Source organism: Sceloporus occidentalis, unplaced genomic scaffold, assembly GCF_023333645.1.
Source record: "Sceloporus occidentalis isolate IW3139 unplaced genomic scaffold, rSceOcc1.0.p SCAF_6, whole genome shotgun sequence".
NCBI classification, from domain to species: Eukaryota; Metazoa; Chordata; class Lepidosauria; order Squamata; family Phrynosomatidae; genus Sceloporus; species Sceloporus occidentalis.
Genome location: NW_028316986.1, coordinates 5,850,627 through 5,863,175, shown reverse-complemented (window position 1 = coordinate 5,863,175; position 12,549 = coordinate 5,850,627). Strand labels below are relative to the sequence as shown.

The following is a 12,549-nucleotide window of genomic DNA, read 5'->3' as shown; positions in this document are numbered from 1 at the left end:
AATCCATCCATGCATCATGCAGCCTTCCTCTCTTTCTACATTCCTCCTTCTCTCCTAGAATTATTGTTTTTTTCCAGTGAGTCCTCCCTTCTCATGATGTGGCCAAAGTACGACAGCCTCAATTTAGTCATCTTGGCTTCCAGGGAGAGTTCAGGTTTGATCTCCTCCAGAACCCATTTGTTTGTCTTTTTGGCTGTCCATGGGATCCTCAGCACTTTTCTCCAGCACCAAGTCTCAGAGCGGACTTTCTATTTATCCAAGTTCTTCACAGTTCTGACACTGATACATGGTGATGGGAATACAATGGCTTGTACCATTCTAACTTTGGAGCTCAGCTGTATATCTTTGTTCTTTAGGATCTTTTCTAGGTCTTTCATAGCTGACCTTCCCAGTCCTAATCTTCTTCTGACTTCTTGACTGCAGTCCCCATTCTGCTCACTGTTTGACCCAAAGTATAGGACTTTTTTTTTACTATTTCAGTTTCCTCCTTGTCTATGTTGATTTTGTACAGCTGCTCTGTGGTCATTATTTTTGTTTTCTCTGTGTTCAACAGTAAGCCTGCCTTTGTGCTTTCTTTCTTGATCTTCCTTAGTAGTTGTTCCAGGTCTGTGATGTTTTCTGCTAGTAGTACGGTGTCTTCTGCTAGTGGTCTGGTGTCATCTGTTTACTGCTGTTGGACTGGGCAATTTGTCTATCACCTTTCATGGCCAAGAGTTAGTAAAGCACAGACTATGTTCTCAGGCACCTCAGGCAGGGCCAACATTTTTATGCACTTTCTATGCACTTCCAGTGTTCAGTGGCACTGCAAATGCAACTCTGCTTCTGCAACCTTTAATTGAAGGCAGAAGTTCCACATAACAAACCCAAATGTTCAAGTGCTGTTGTAGAGAGATGTACACAAGACACCAAAAGGATTCCAGCCATAGTATGAATTTTATTATAAACTGAAAACTATCAACATCAAAACAAGAGCAATTTTGGACAGAGCAGGAAGGGGAAGAGGAGCACAATCAGAATCAGGAGCTGGTAGTTCTGTCCGAATGGCGAGATCGTCCACCCCTTCAGGTATAAATGGTTTTCCTTCGGTAGCTGTGGCTTTTTGAATCCAGTCCAGGTATCTGACGACGATGGTGTAAACAGCTGGGCTCCCCTCTGCTTCACAGCCTTCTCCCATGCTGGCAATGCCAACCACAAACCATTTCAAGTTGCTTCCATATGTGCAGACCAAAGGATTCCCACTCTCATCCTGGGAAAGACAAGGCGGGTGGGGGAAATGGGTCAAAGCACCGATCTCATAATGTGGTGGGAGGCCTGTGCCCCATTCCTGATGAAGCTGCGGGGCTGATCCCCACAAAATTGGACCACCAAGATTCCTATTCAGCTGAGTTCCTTCCTTCCTTCCCTCCCTCCTTTCCTTTCCTTTCCTTTCTCCCTTCATTCTTGCCTCCCTCCCTCCTTTCTTTCTTGTCTGCCTGCCCTCCTTCCTTCCTTCCTTCCTTCCTGGTGCCCTGGTGGCACAGTGGCTAAACGCCTGTACTGCAGCCACTCTCAAACCACAAGGCTGTGAGTTCAATACCAGCCAGGGGCTCAGGGTCGACGCATCCTGGCATCCTTCTGTAGGTCACTAAAATGAGGACCCAGCTTGTTGGGGACAATTGGCTTACACATTGTAAACCTCTTAGGGAGGGCTTAAGTGCACTGATAAGCGGTATAGAAATGTACTTGCTATTGCTATCCCTCCCTCCCTCCTCCCCTCTTTATATCCCACATATATCAGAGGATCTCAGTACAATAAAATCAATTTAGGACCGTGTATAAAAGATGCCAGTGGCTGGAATTCATGATTGCAATTATGAATACATAAGTTAGAGTTATACATCCATAACTGTATACATTCACAATTCTGATGTATTCAGTACTGTAGGGAAGATGGAGGGATTGTGAAAGCCTCCCAGCTCTGATTTACTAGGAGGCAGCTGCTGTGAGTGACAAGGGGTCTTTTCTCCTGTCAGTCAAGATGCAGCAGACTGTTTCTCTCACCCCCCACTTCTGCCAGCGATATCCAGTGCGATGAGGAATTCAAACTGGGATCTTGTTTCTGACTGTTGCTCCAGAGATCATGCATCTCTGTGTGGGAAGTGGGTGGGAACTTCAGTTGGCTGCATCCTTGTTGACAGGAGAACAGACCCTGTTGCTTGCAGTGACTGCTGCCCAGTAAGTCAGGATTGGGGAGGGCTAGGCACTGAGGCACTACTTAGATATATAACTAAGGTAGTTGCATAGTAGGTAATACCATAAATAAGTAATCTAGAATTGTTGTTGTTGTATGCCTTCAAGTTGTTTCCAACTCACAACAACTCTTAAGACAAACTTATCACAAAGTTTTCTGGGGTGGGGAGTGTGTGACTTACCCGAGGTCACCCAGTGGCTTTTCATGGCTAAGCAGGGAATTGAACCCTGATCTCCAGAGTTGTAGTTCAAAGCACCACACTATGCTGGCTCAGCCAATAATTTTAAAAGATTAAACATATGTGTAATTATTTATCATCGAGACAGCATTGCACTACAACTCTGGAGACCAGGGTTCAATTCCCCTCTAAGCCATGGAAACCCACTGAGTGACCCTGGGCAAGTCACACTCTCTCAGCCTCAGAGGATGGCAATGACAAACCCCCTCTGAAGAAACTTGCCAAGAAAATCCCATAATAGGATAACCTTAAGTCAGGAATGACTTGAAGGGACACACAACAACAATTATTCATCACTCAAAACCAGATTATTTAAAACTATTTCAACTAATGCCAACCCGAACACATGTGAAAATTGTATAAAACCAATTAGGCCCCGAAGCCTTTAATAAAAAAAGGCATGTATGGACTTGGTGGAGGGGCACCAGTCAGGCCTCTGAAAGGAAGGGTATTCCATAAACAAGGTGCCAGAGCGGAGAAGGCCCTGGTCTCCCATGTCCTCCCACAATGCATTGTCCCGACTGTTGGAATGAGAGGAAGACTCCTCCAAAAGACTTTAAAATTGCAAATTCCTTAGGAACAAGCATTCTCTCCCCTTGTTAAGTTGTGTGCTGACATCTTGGATTGCAGGTATCTTGGGGAAGGGACCCAAGTCAGAGCTGGGTGTTTTCTGATGCATGATTCACACTGAGGGAGCTATATAAACACAGGGACATAAAACATGGTTTCAGGAAGGATTCCCCCCTAGCCCTAACAGGAGAGATTGGGAAATGTGCTTTGATTGTGTCTTCCTGCATGGCAGAATGGGGATAGACTTGCTGGCCCTTGAGGTTTTTTCCAACTCTATGATTCCATGAAAATGAAACTGGAACTTAGAGCCTGCAAAGTAGTTGCTCTGCTCCCATACTATGGTTCCAATAAAGAATCTAGGCCTGGATTTCAAAATGAGAATTGAGCATTCTTACAACATCTGTATTACCTACGTATCTGTATACCTAGGGGCTGCTGTGATGTTACTACAGAGGGGAATCTGGTGTATGATGGTGAAATGACTAATGTGACATGGCTTAATGAACACTGGGCATCAATGTTCATAAAGGAGCTCTTCAATGTGGCATCTGGACCTTGACTACAGAGCACTTGAGCAGAGCAGGAGCACCCAATGCACATTGGCAGTGTGCAATGCACACTAGAAATGCCTAATGCAGAACAGAGTTGCCCAGTGAGCATCAGAAAAGCCCAATGCACACTGGAAGTGTCAAAGATGCATTAGAACTGCCTGGTGTGAATTGGAGCACTCTTCCTGATGCCTTGGCATGGATCTTCACAATCCTCTAACATGGTTTTCCTTGCAATATAGCTAAGGATTTGCAAAGTTACTCAGTGCAGACCATGATGTAGAATCTTGGCCTATGATTATAATCAGTGCAAATCAAATGGGTAGAAAGGCAGCAAAGAAAATGAGAGAGAGAAAGAGGGCATAGGAGGAAGGTATGCCTGGGTGGGAAACACAAGCAAAGAAAGGTATAAAATTCTGACATTATGGGTTTACAAAGCAAAGTTACTGAATACCAGCATCAAATATGCCATCGTATTTCTGACTCACATGTATGGTTGTGAAAGCTGGACAGTGAAGAAACCTGATAGGAAGACAATCAACTCATTTGAAATGTGGTGCTGGAGAAGAGTTCTATGGATACTATGGACTGCCAAAAAGACCAATAAATGGGTCCCAGAGCAAATCTAGGCTGAACTCTCTCTAGATGCCAAGATGACTAAACTGGGTCTGTTCTATTTTGGACACCTTGTGAAACAATTTGACTCAGTGGAAGAGACAATGATACTCAGTAAAACTGAAAGCAATGGGAAATGAGGAAGACCACAGTACATGTGGATGGACTCCATCAAGGAAAGAACGGCTGCCCTGAGTTTGTAAGACTTGGGAAGGCTGTTGAGGCCCAGGGCTCAGGGAGATCTCTCTCATTCGTAGTTTTGCCATACATCAAAGCCAACCTGAGGGCAATTTACAAAGAGCAAATGAAGTCTGAATTCTAATTAAAATGGGATGGACACACCATGAGATGAGATGACTCTCTGAAAAATATGATAATGCTTGGTGAGGCGGAAGGTAGTAGGAAAAGAGGGAGACTGGCTGGGTGGGAAACACACAAGGGGATTAATTCAGTCAATGAAGCCATGACTGTCCTGGGTTTGCAAGACCTGAGCAACTTTGCTGATAAACAGAACTCTTGGAGGACTCTCATTCATAGGGTCACCATAAGTTGAAGAATGCGCATAACAGCAACAATCTGAAATATGACCCAGATCAGGTTTGCCTCTGTATGCTGAATCAAGGCTTTTTCTAGCCCAACAGCGTCCTAAAACATCACCTGTAACATCCTGGGAGCAGTGGAGTGAAATGTCGACAGGCATGGGATGCTACAGAAAAGATTAATTCCATGGGCATGTTTCATCCTTCTCCTCTCACCCAACTCCAGCCCCACTGTACCTGGCAGGTCCCTTTGGTGTCTTCTTCAGAGATGGTGCACAACATGTTCTCAGTCAGGCTGTGGATATTTTCGGCACACGCTTTTGTGCCAATTAGGGTCATTTCTGTTTTGTGCATCTGCATAGCTGGATGTTCCTTATTCGTGTCTGTTGGTTCTGAAGAAAGGGAAAGAGTTGAGGAGCAGTTCTGAAATGATGGCCAAAAAGAATCTCACAGGCTTTCCATGCTGTGTCTCAAACACTATCCTACGATTAGAAGCATGTTCACTTCATGCAACTGAGAAAGTAGACCAAGTCTACGAAAGCTTATATTACAATGTCTTTTGCACATTAGGGCACATTACTCTGTTTCCCATACTACATTCTAATATTCATTCATATGATTATCCACTCTCCTTGGCTGTAGGCAACAGCTTTCTTGTAGGAGGAGTTAGGGCACAGGGTCTGCATGCTGGATGCCCTAACTCTGCCTCTAGGGCGCCATTTTGGTGTCTGCCAGTCTACATGGCTTGCACCATCATGGCGTGATTCTGATGCTGCATCTACACGATGCAGCGCTGAAGGGGTGTCATTAAGCCATGCTGTGGCAGCTATGAGATTGTAAGATGTGAGATCTGAGTTTGTAATATGTTTTTATAGGATGTTTTTATACGAGGTTTTTAGTGGAATGTTTTTATTGTATATTATGCTGTAATATGATGTGTTTACATCTGTATTCGCCTGTGAACCGCTTTGATCTCCAAGGAAAAGCGGTATAAAAATAAAGATATTATTATTATTATTATTATTATTATTATTATCATGGTGCCCCTTGGAGAGCGCAAAAAGGAGCTGCTTTTTGCGACTCCTTTTTGTGCTCTTCGGAGGCTGGATCAGGGCTGGGCTGTGAGGTTGCTGTGGCCCCAATCCAGCCAGGGGTGGCTGCATGCAGCCCATCTGTACAGCCCCTTTGTCCCTAAATGACCATTGTTAAAACTGTACTTGCTACCGCATCTCCATTCCCACAAGATTTTGAACCTGAATTGACATTCTTACACACAAATGACTTAGGAGTTTATCGCATGGGGGAAATCCTGTGCAAAAATGGGATTTAAAAGCTGGGAAAACCCGCAAAAGAGGGTTGATTTTCACACATGTTTTTGTTAAACTGGAGTTAACCCGAATGGAAAGTAGACAAAAACCACTCCTTTTTACTTTTGGGATTTTCCAAAAGTAAAAAGGAGCTGCTTTTGTCTGCTTTCCATTCAAGTTAACACCACTTTAACAATGATGTCATGTGCAGTGTTAGTCGGGAATATCAGTGTGCAAAGGGATCTTGTAACACCTTCGAGAGTAACTGTGTGAAAGAAGTTGTAGCATGAGATTTTGTGGACTTGGTCTACTCTTTCACTCCATGGATCTGAGGATGTCTGTGTGTGTCACGGGCCTTGAAGTCATTTCTGGCTTATGGCAACCCTAAGGTGATCCTTAGGGTTTTCTTGGCAAGATTTGTTCAGAAGAGGTTTGTTCTAAGGCTGAGAGCATGCGACTTGCCTAAGGCCACCCACTAGAAAATACAATAATGCTAAGAAAGGTGTAAGACAGTAGAAAGTGAGGAAGACTGCACACCAGATAGATAGGCTCAACCTGGGAGGTCATGAGTATGAATTGACCGGTCTTAAGTAGAGCAGTGGAGGACAAGGAGTCTTGGAGATGTCTCATCCACAGGGTCACCATGAGCTGAGGCTGACTCAAGGACAGCTAACAACAACTACTGGTCAGCCATATGGGCTGAAATTTCCCCACCCCAGATCTAGGCTATAAAAGGCCATACCAGTTATACCAAAAGGCCATACCAGAGGTGGGTTTCCATGTGGCCACCCAACAGTCTTGCCAAATGCTGAGGTCATTCAGCAAGGGAAGGCAGATGGGGGACATGTCTTTGGTGAAGTCTATGGGAGTATCCAAGAGGATCAAAGCAATGTCGCTGTGCAGGTTTTCGCCGTTGAAGTCCTGGTGGATGATGACCCGGTCCAGCTTCCTTTCCTCCGAAGTGTCCCCAGGCAAGTTGACCACGACATAGAGTTCAAAAGTCCTTGGGAACAAAGACAAAGGAGGTTTTGAAACAGCGTTCCTCACAACCACTGGTAGTGCTTTTTAAAATGAGTCTTCAGTTCCTCTTCCATGCTATGGAATCCTGGGATTTGTAGCTTGTTGTAGCACCAGAGCTCTCAGACAGAGGAGGCTAAATAATTCACAAAACTACCAATTCCAGGATTCCATAGTGTTGAGCCAAGGAAGTGAAACTGCCTTATTTCTGCAGTGCAGAGTGTGGGCAAGCAGCATCAAAGTATGGTTAAGATGGAAAAAAGTTATTAATGAGGAAGAACAGACAAAGGAGGGGATGAAGCAGTTTGCTTTTGCCTGAGCCTCTTGGGAAGGGCAAGATTCTGCCCCTCCCCTCCTTTCTACTGACTTAATGGAGTACAAACTACTCTTGTATTTTGAACTCAGTTTGCAGCAAGTAAAGTAAGCTGAGGACAATGCTGTTGTATTTAATGTGACTTGAGCATCCATGGGTTTTGGTATCCCCAGGGTAATGGTGGTGGTGGTCCTGGAACCAAACCCCAGCAGATACTAAGAGCCCACTGTACATACATCATGAGATCTCTTGGAGAGGGGACACAAGCCTAAACACAAAATTCATTTATGTTTCATATACACATCTAATGTTTGGCATAGCTTCCTGATCATACAGGAGTACCCCTTATCCAAAAAGCTTGGAACCACAAGGGTTTGGGATTCTGGAACATTTACATATACATAAGGAAGCATTTACTGTATTTTTCATGTATGCTGTGTAAACATAGCCTGAAGGTAAACGTATACAATATTTCAAATCCTTTTGTGCATGAAAACAAAGTTTGTGTACATGGAATAGTCAGAAAGCAAAGGGGTCACTATCTCCCAACTACCCTGAAAAATGTTTGGGTGTTTTGGAGCATTTTGGAGTGTGGAATTCCAAATAAGGGAGACTTGACCTGTAAAACATCCCAGTAAGAAGTTCTCCTGCTTACCCATTAAAAGCCTGCTGGGAAAAAAGGGTTTTGCTTGCTAGCAAAAGAAAAACAGGGAGCAGGGCAGCCTAGTCTCCTGTGGAAGAGAGTCTCAGAGGTTGGGAACAGCCACCGAGAAGGCTCTGTCTCTCATGTCCTCAAAATGTGAGCCTTCTCGGTGGCTGTTCCCAACCTCTGAGACTCTCTTCTGCTGAAGATCTTGTAGATCTGTATGGCGAGATAGAGTCTTCCAGATAGTCTGGACCTAAGCTGTATAGGTTGCATATTTGTAAGTGCCAAAGAAGATTCTGGCTACCCTCTTTAAAGCAACCCACTTTTCTAACAAAACAACTTCTTGCCCACATCAAGGAGTGCTCCCGAGTGCCCCTGAAATACTCACATGTCTACCAGGAAGCAGTGAGCCGCAGACAGGATCCACCAGTTACTCAGGATGGCCCCTCCGCAGACATGTTTGCCTTCAGCTTGGATGCTGACCTGCCAGGGAAGGGTCTCCAAAGCTGTCACCGGCGTTCCTTCTTGGGCACGTGGCAGCGTCCATGAAGTGGCTTTGAATTCAGGGCCGAGACCGCATGAAGAAATCGGAGAAGTCAGCAAGGGCGGCTTCTCTATCAAGAAACGGTAGAATAAATTTGCTCACTCTCACTTGGTGTCATTTTACAGGTTTAAGAAAGTGTGGCTGGTCTAGTTAGAATGCTTTGGCCAAAGACCACAGGAATGGAAAATTTACTTTTAAAACTATACATTCTTTTTAAAAAAGTTGTATATCTTGGCATGTGATGCAGTCAAACTCAGTAGGTACTTCTTTCTCTTGGGGGAATTACAGTCTATGACAGCATAAGCTTTCATAGACTGTGTCTACTTTATCTGTCTATAAAAGCTTATGGCACCAGGTTCTTCCTTTCAGTTAGTTTCAAAGGTGCTACAAGATCCCTTTGCATACTGATATTCCAGACTAACACAGCTATGTCTCTGGAGTTCTTCAGTCTGGACACTTTGCTCCTGTTCATACAACCAAGGATTGCCTTGGCTTTTTTAGGCTGCCGCATCACACTGTTGACTCATATTTATCTTATGATCGAGATGCACAATGTTGCTCAGTGCCTGAATTTTTAGTCAATTCCTGAACCCTACAGCCAGCATGGCCAATGACCCAGGTCCCCCAAGGTCCCCCAAAGTCAGAGTTGGCCTTTGAGCTGATTTCTTTCTTTAGACTGCACCAAGATTGTTGCCATTTTGGGGGGCCCGGAACAAGGGCAAAGGCTTTTCACCTACCTGGACGGGAGAATCTCAATAACATTAGATACAGGAGCAGAAACGGTGGCATTTTAACCTTGTTCTAAAGAGGTCCCCTGTCTTCATGCTGCAAAAAGCAACCCCTTGAGCCCACCTAGCATGACTAAAACCAATCACTTTGCCTAGAAGATGGATTGCCCACAACCCCACATTGCTACCCTCCCATGTGACATCATTTACCTTCCTGTTCACCTGTGCTGAGATCACAATGGAATTCTGGGCCGGCCCCAGCAACCAGCTCAGTCCTTGGAGGCTCTTTGTGTCAGTCCTTCTGGCTCCTGTTACATTCCAACGCTTGGGAAAACATGATGGTCTGGGAGAGGAACCCCAAGAATCCAAGAAGGGTCCAGGATGAGGACTATAGCATCATGGGATGTATAAACTAGTGCTTCTGTTGCTTTTCTGGACTTCATATGGGCACAGAAGAAGGCATCCCAGCAGATCTCAGTCCTTAGACAGGCAGAGAGAGAGAGAGAGAGAGAGAGAGAGAGAGAGAGGTCCCAAGGCATTTAAATGAGGTCCCAAGGGATTTAAATGTCATCACAAGCACCTTGTATAGTTGATCCTCCATATCCATGGATTCCGCACCCACAGATTCCACCATCCATGACTTGAACGTTTATTTTTTTAAAAAAAACCCCAAAGCAAACCTTGATTTTGCCATTTTATATTAAGGGACACATTTTTACTATGCCATTGTATCTAATGGGGCTTCAGCGCCCACAGGTTTTGGTATCCATGGCGGGGGTGGTGGTGGTCTTGGAACCAAATGCCAGTGGATACCAAGGGCCCACTGTATTCAGATTAGAAATATATTGGCCGCCTCCTATGATGAATAGTTTCCTAGGTCTTTTATATAAAGGGTTCTCTATAAACCATTTGCTCCGCCAATGGATACTGTAGTGTGGTGTAGTGGTTTCAATGGTGGTGTAGATTGAATGTTGGTCTAGGATTCTTGGAGCCCTGGGTTCAAATCTTTTCTCACCCACAAATCCCCACTGGATGACCTTGGGCAAATGACATTCTTTCAGCCTCAAGGAAAGGCAATGGCAAACCTTCTCTCAATAAACCTTGCTAAGGAGTTTATCACACAAAGGAGACTGGGAGTTTATCACGTGAATATCCCGGAAAAATCGTGTAATTACGCAAAATGATTTCACACAATGTTGCCCAAAACCTGCATTAAAGTGGTCACAAAGAAGCATTAATGTACCTCTTTTTACTTTCAGGATTTCAGCAACAATGCATTTCCAGTATCACTTTATTTGAGCAATTGTATGTGATAATCATTTGTGAAATTACCCACCGTTTCCACTTTATTTGTGGCATGCTTTGTATGCGCTTTAATCTCTCTTTAATGCTGAAATTAGCCCCAGGGTGATAAACTCCTAAGAAAGAGAGGGTTACCATAAACTGGAGCTGGCTTGAAGGCACTTAAGAACAAGAAGAAAAGGTGAGAAATGAGGCATATTTTTCTTCAAATAAGTCCTACTTATTTAATTGGAGCTTATCCCTCAGTATGTGCATCCAAGATTACTAAGGAAAGGTAAAGAAGTAAAAAAGCAGGCTTACTGCTGAACATCAGGAAAGCAAAAATAATGACCATGGAGGATTTACATAAATTCAACCTAGATAACAAGGAACTTGAAATAAAGTTTTCCTATACTTCTTGGATCAATTATTGATCAGAACAGAGAATGCAATCAAGAAATCAGGGGGGGGGGAGTATTAAGGCAACTATGAAAGAATTAGACAAAGTCCTAAAATGCAAAGTCACACTCTCTCAGCCTCAGAGGATTGAGAGAGAGAGAAAGAGTGAGAGAGAGATTTGATCATGATAACCAACATGACAGGATCTGCAGGGAGAATCAAGCACAGAAAAATGGAACCGCAGCAACAGGTGACCTGCAAGAGGTGTAAGTTCTTTTTTCAGACTATCTATCATCACAACACAGCTATTATTATGACAGATCTTACACAAAAGTGGATTCCTCCTACAGATGTTATTTTAACTACAAAAAGAGAATGGGAGAGCAAAGAACACCCTGTTCTAGGTCAACTTTCAGAGAAGGCTCCTGCAAATCCTTCTTTAAAGCCACTTAAGGAGTAAATTGAAAAGTCCCCCAGAGAAATCAATGATTAAGAGTACAGAACCAATTTAGGGAGGGAAATGGGGTGTCCAGGCTCTATAACATCTCACCTCCTAACCACCTCTTCCTTATGTCTTATGTCTTTGGAACAAAGGCCAGCATCCTGTTGGTGACATACGTAGGCAAAGTTGTGTCCTGCATGTTCAGTTTTATTTTTGAGCAATGCCTGGCAGTTGGATTTAGCTGGCAACAGTGTAAATGGGGTTTTGCATGTGGGAATATTGTGCATGCAGGAGTGCATTAAAGTACCTTGATGCATTGCCCTTGTGCATTGTGGGCTGCAATTCCAAACTGGTTGTACACCATCTGCGTTGAGCATTGACCCACATATGTTGCCCTTTGTTGGTATTCATGTAGCTCCATTGCCAGATATTGGTAACTGGTCATTTTCTTCTCCAAGGAAGCCATGATTATTTTTAGCAGTTTTCTTCTCAGAGTGAGGAAACCTTTGGAAGTGGTGCAGTTTTTATGCAGTTTATAGCTATGCAGAGGACTATAGAGTGGGCCTTTGGTATCCTCTGGGATTTGGTTCCAGGACTCCCCATGGATATCAAAATCCATGGACGCTCAAGTCCCATTAAATACAGTGGGGTAGTAAAACAATGCCAAAAGCCAGGTTTGCTTTTGGAATTTATATTCATAGAATCATAGATAAAAAAAAATATTTTCAAGCAGTGGGTGGTGGAATCCACGGATAAAAAATCCATGGATACAGAGGGTGAACTGCCAGGGCAGTTAAAGCGGTGCCAAACCGGCTTATTTCTCCAGTGTGGATGCAGCCATAGTTTCCTTTGTGTAGGATCTTGGCCAAGATTTTCCTCGTAACTACAGCAGAATAGATACTAACACCAATGTGTAGTGCCTCTATGAACCACAAACAATACAGTGAAGGTGCTTGAGAACTAGACATCTATGATAAACATGGACAGGACCTTGATTGAGACAGAACGTCCACAGAACGTCCACCGCCTTTGGCACTACAGCAATGTTTCACACAACCTTGCCCAGTTGCATCTGATTGTTGGGCATCAAAAGATCATGACAACTCACATGGATCTTTTGTAATGCTCTGCA

At 43.9% G+C, this 12,549-nt stretch overlaps 1 protein-coding gene across 1 annotated transcript; it reads right to left on the bottom strand.

Annotated features, from left to right (window-relative positions):
* Positions 1-937: 937 nt before the first annotated feature.
* LOC149310355 (serine protease 55-like) lies at positions 938-11,734 on the bottom strand. The gene is made up of 6 exons (XM_089528375.1): positions 11,725-11,734; positions 9,506-9,580; positions 8,412-8,637; positions 6,812-7,050; positions 4,978-5,132; positions 938-1,246 (listed from the first exon to the last, which is right to left on the bottom strand). The coding sequence occupies exons 1-6, from the start codon at positions 11,732-11,734 to the stop codon at positions 938-940; spliced, it is 1,014 nt and encodes a 337-aa protein (XP_089384501.1).
* Positions 11,735-12,549: the final 815 nt, after the last annotated feature.

Bases quoted from the DNA above. Each gene is read 5' to 3' on its own strand.
- LOC149310355 (XM_089528375.1), bottom strand. The intron at 8,638-9,505 runs GTAAATGATGTC...GTTTCTTGATAG, and splicing joins CAGCACAGGTGAACAGGAAG to AGAAGCCGCCCTTGCTGACT. The intron at 7,051-8,411 runs GTGAGTATTTCA...TTTGTTCCCAAG, and splicing joins CACTGCTTCCTGGTAGACAT to GACTTTTGAACTCTATGTCG.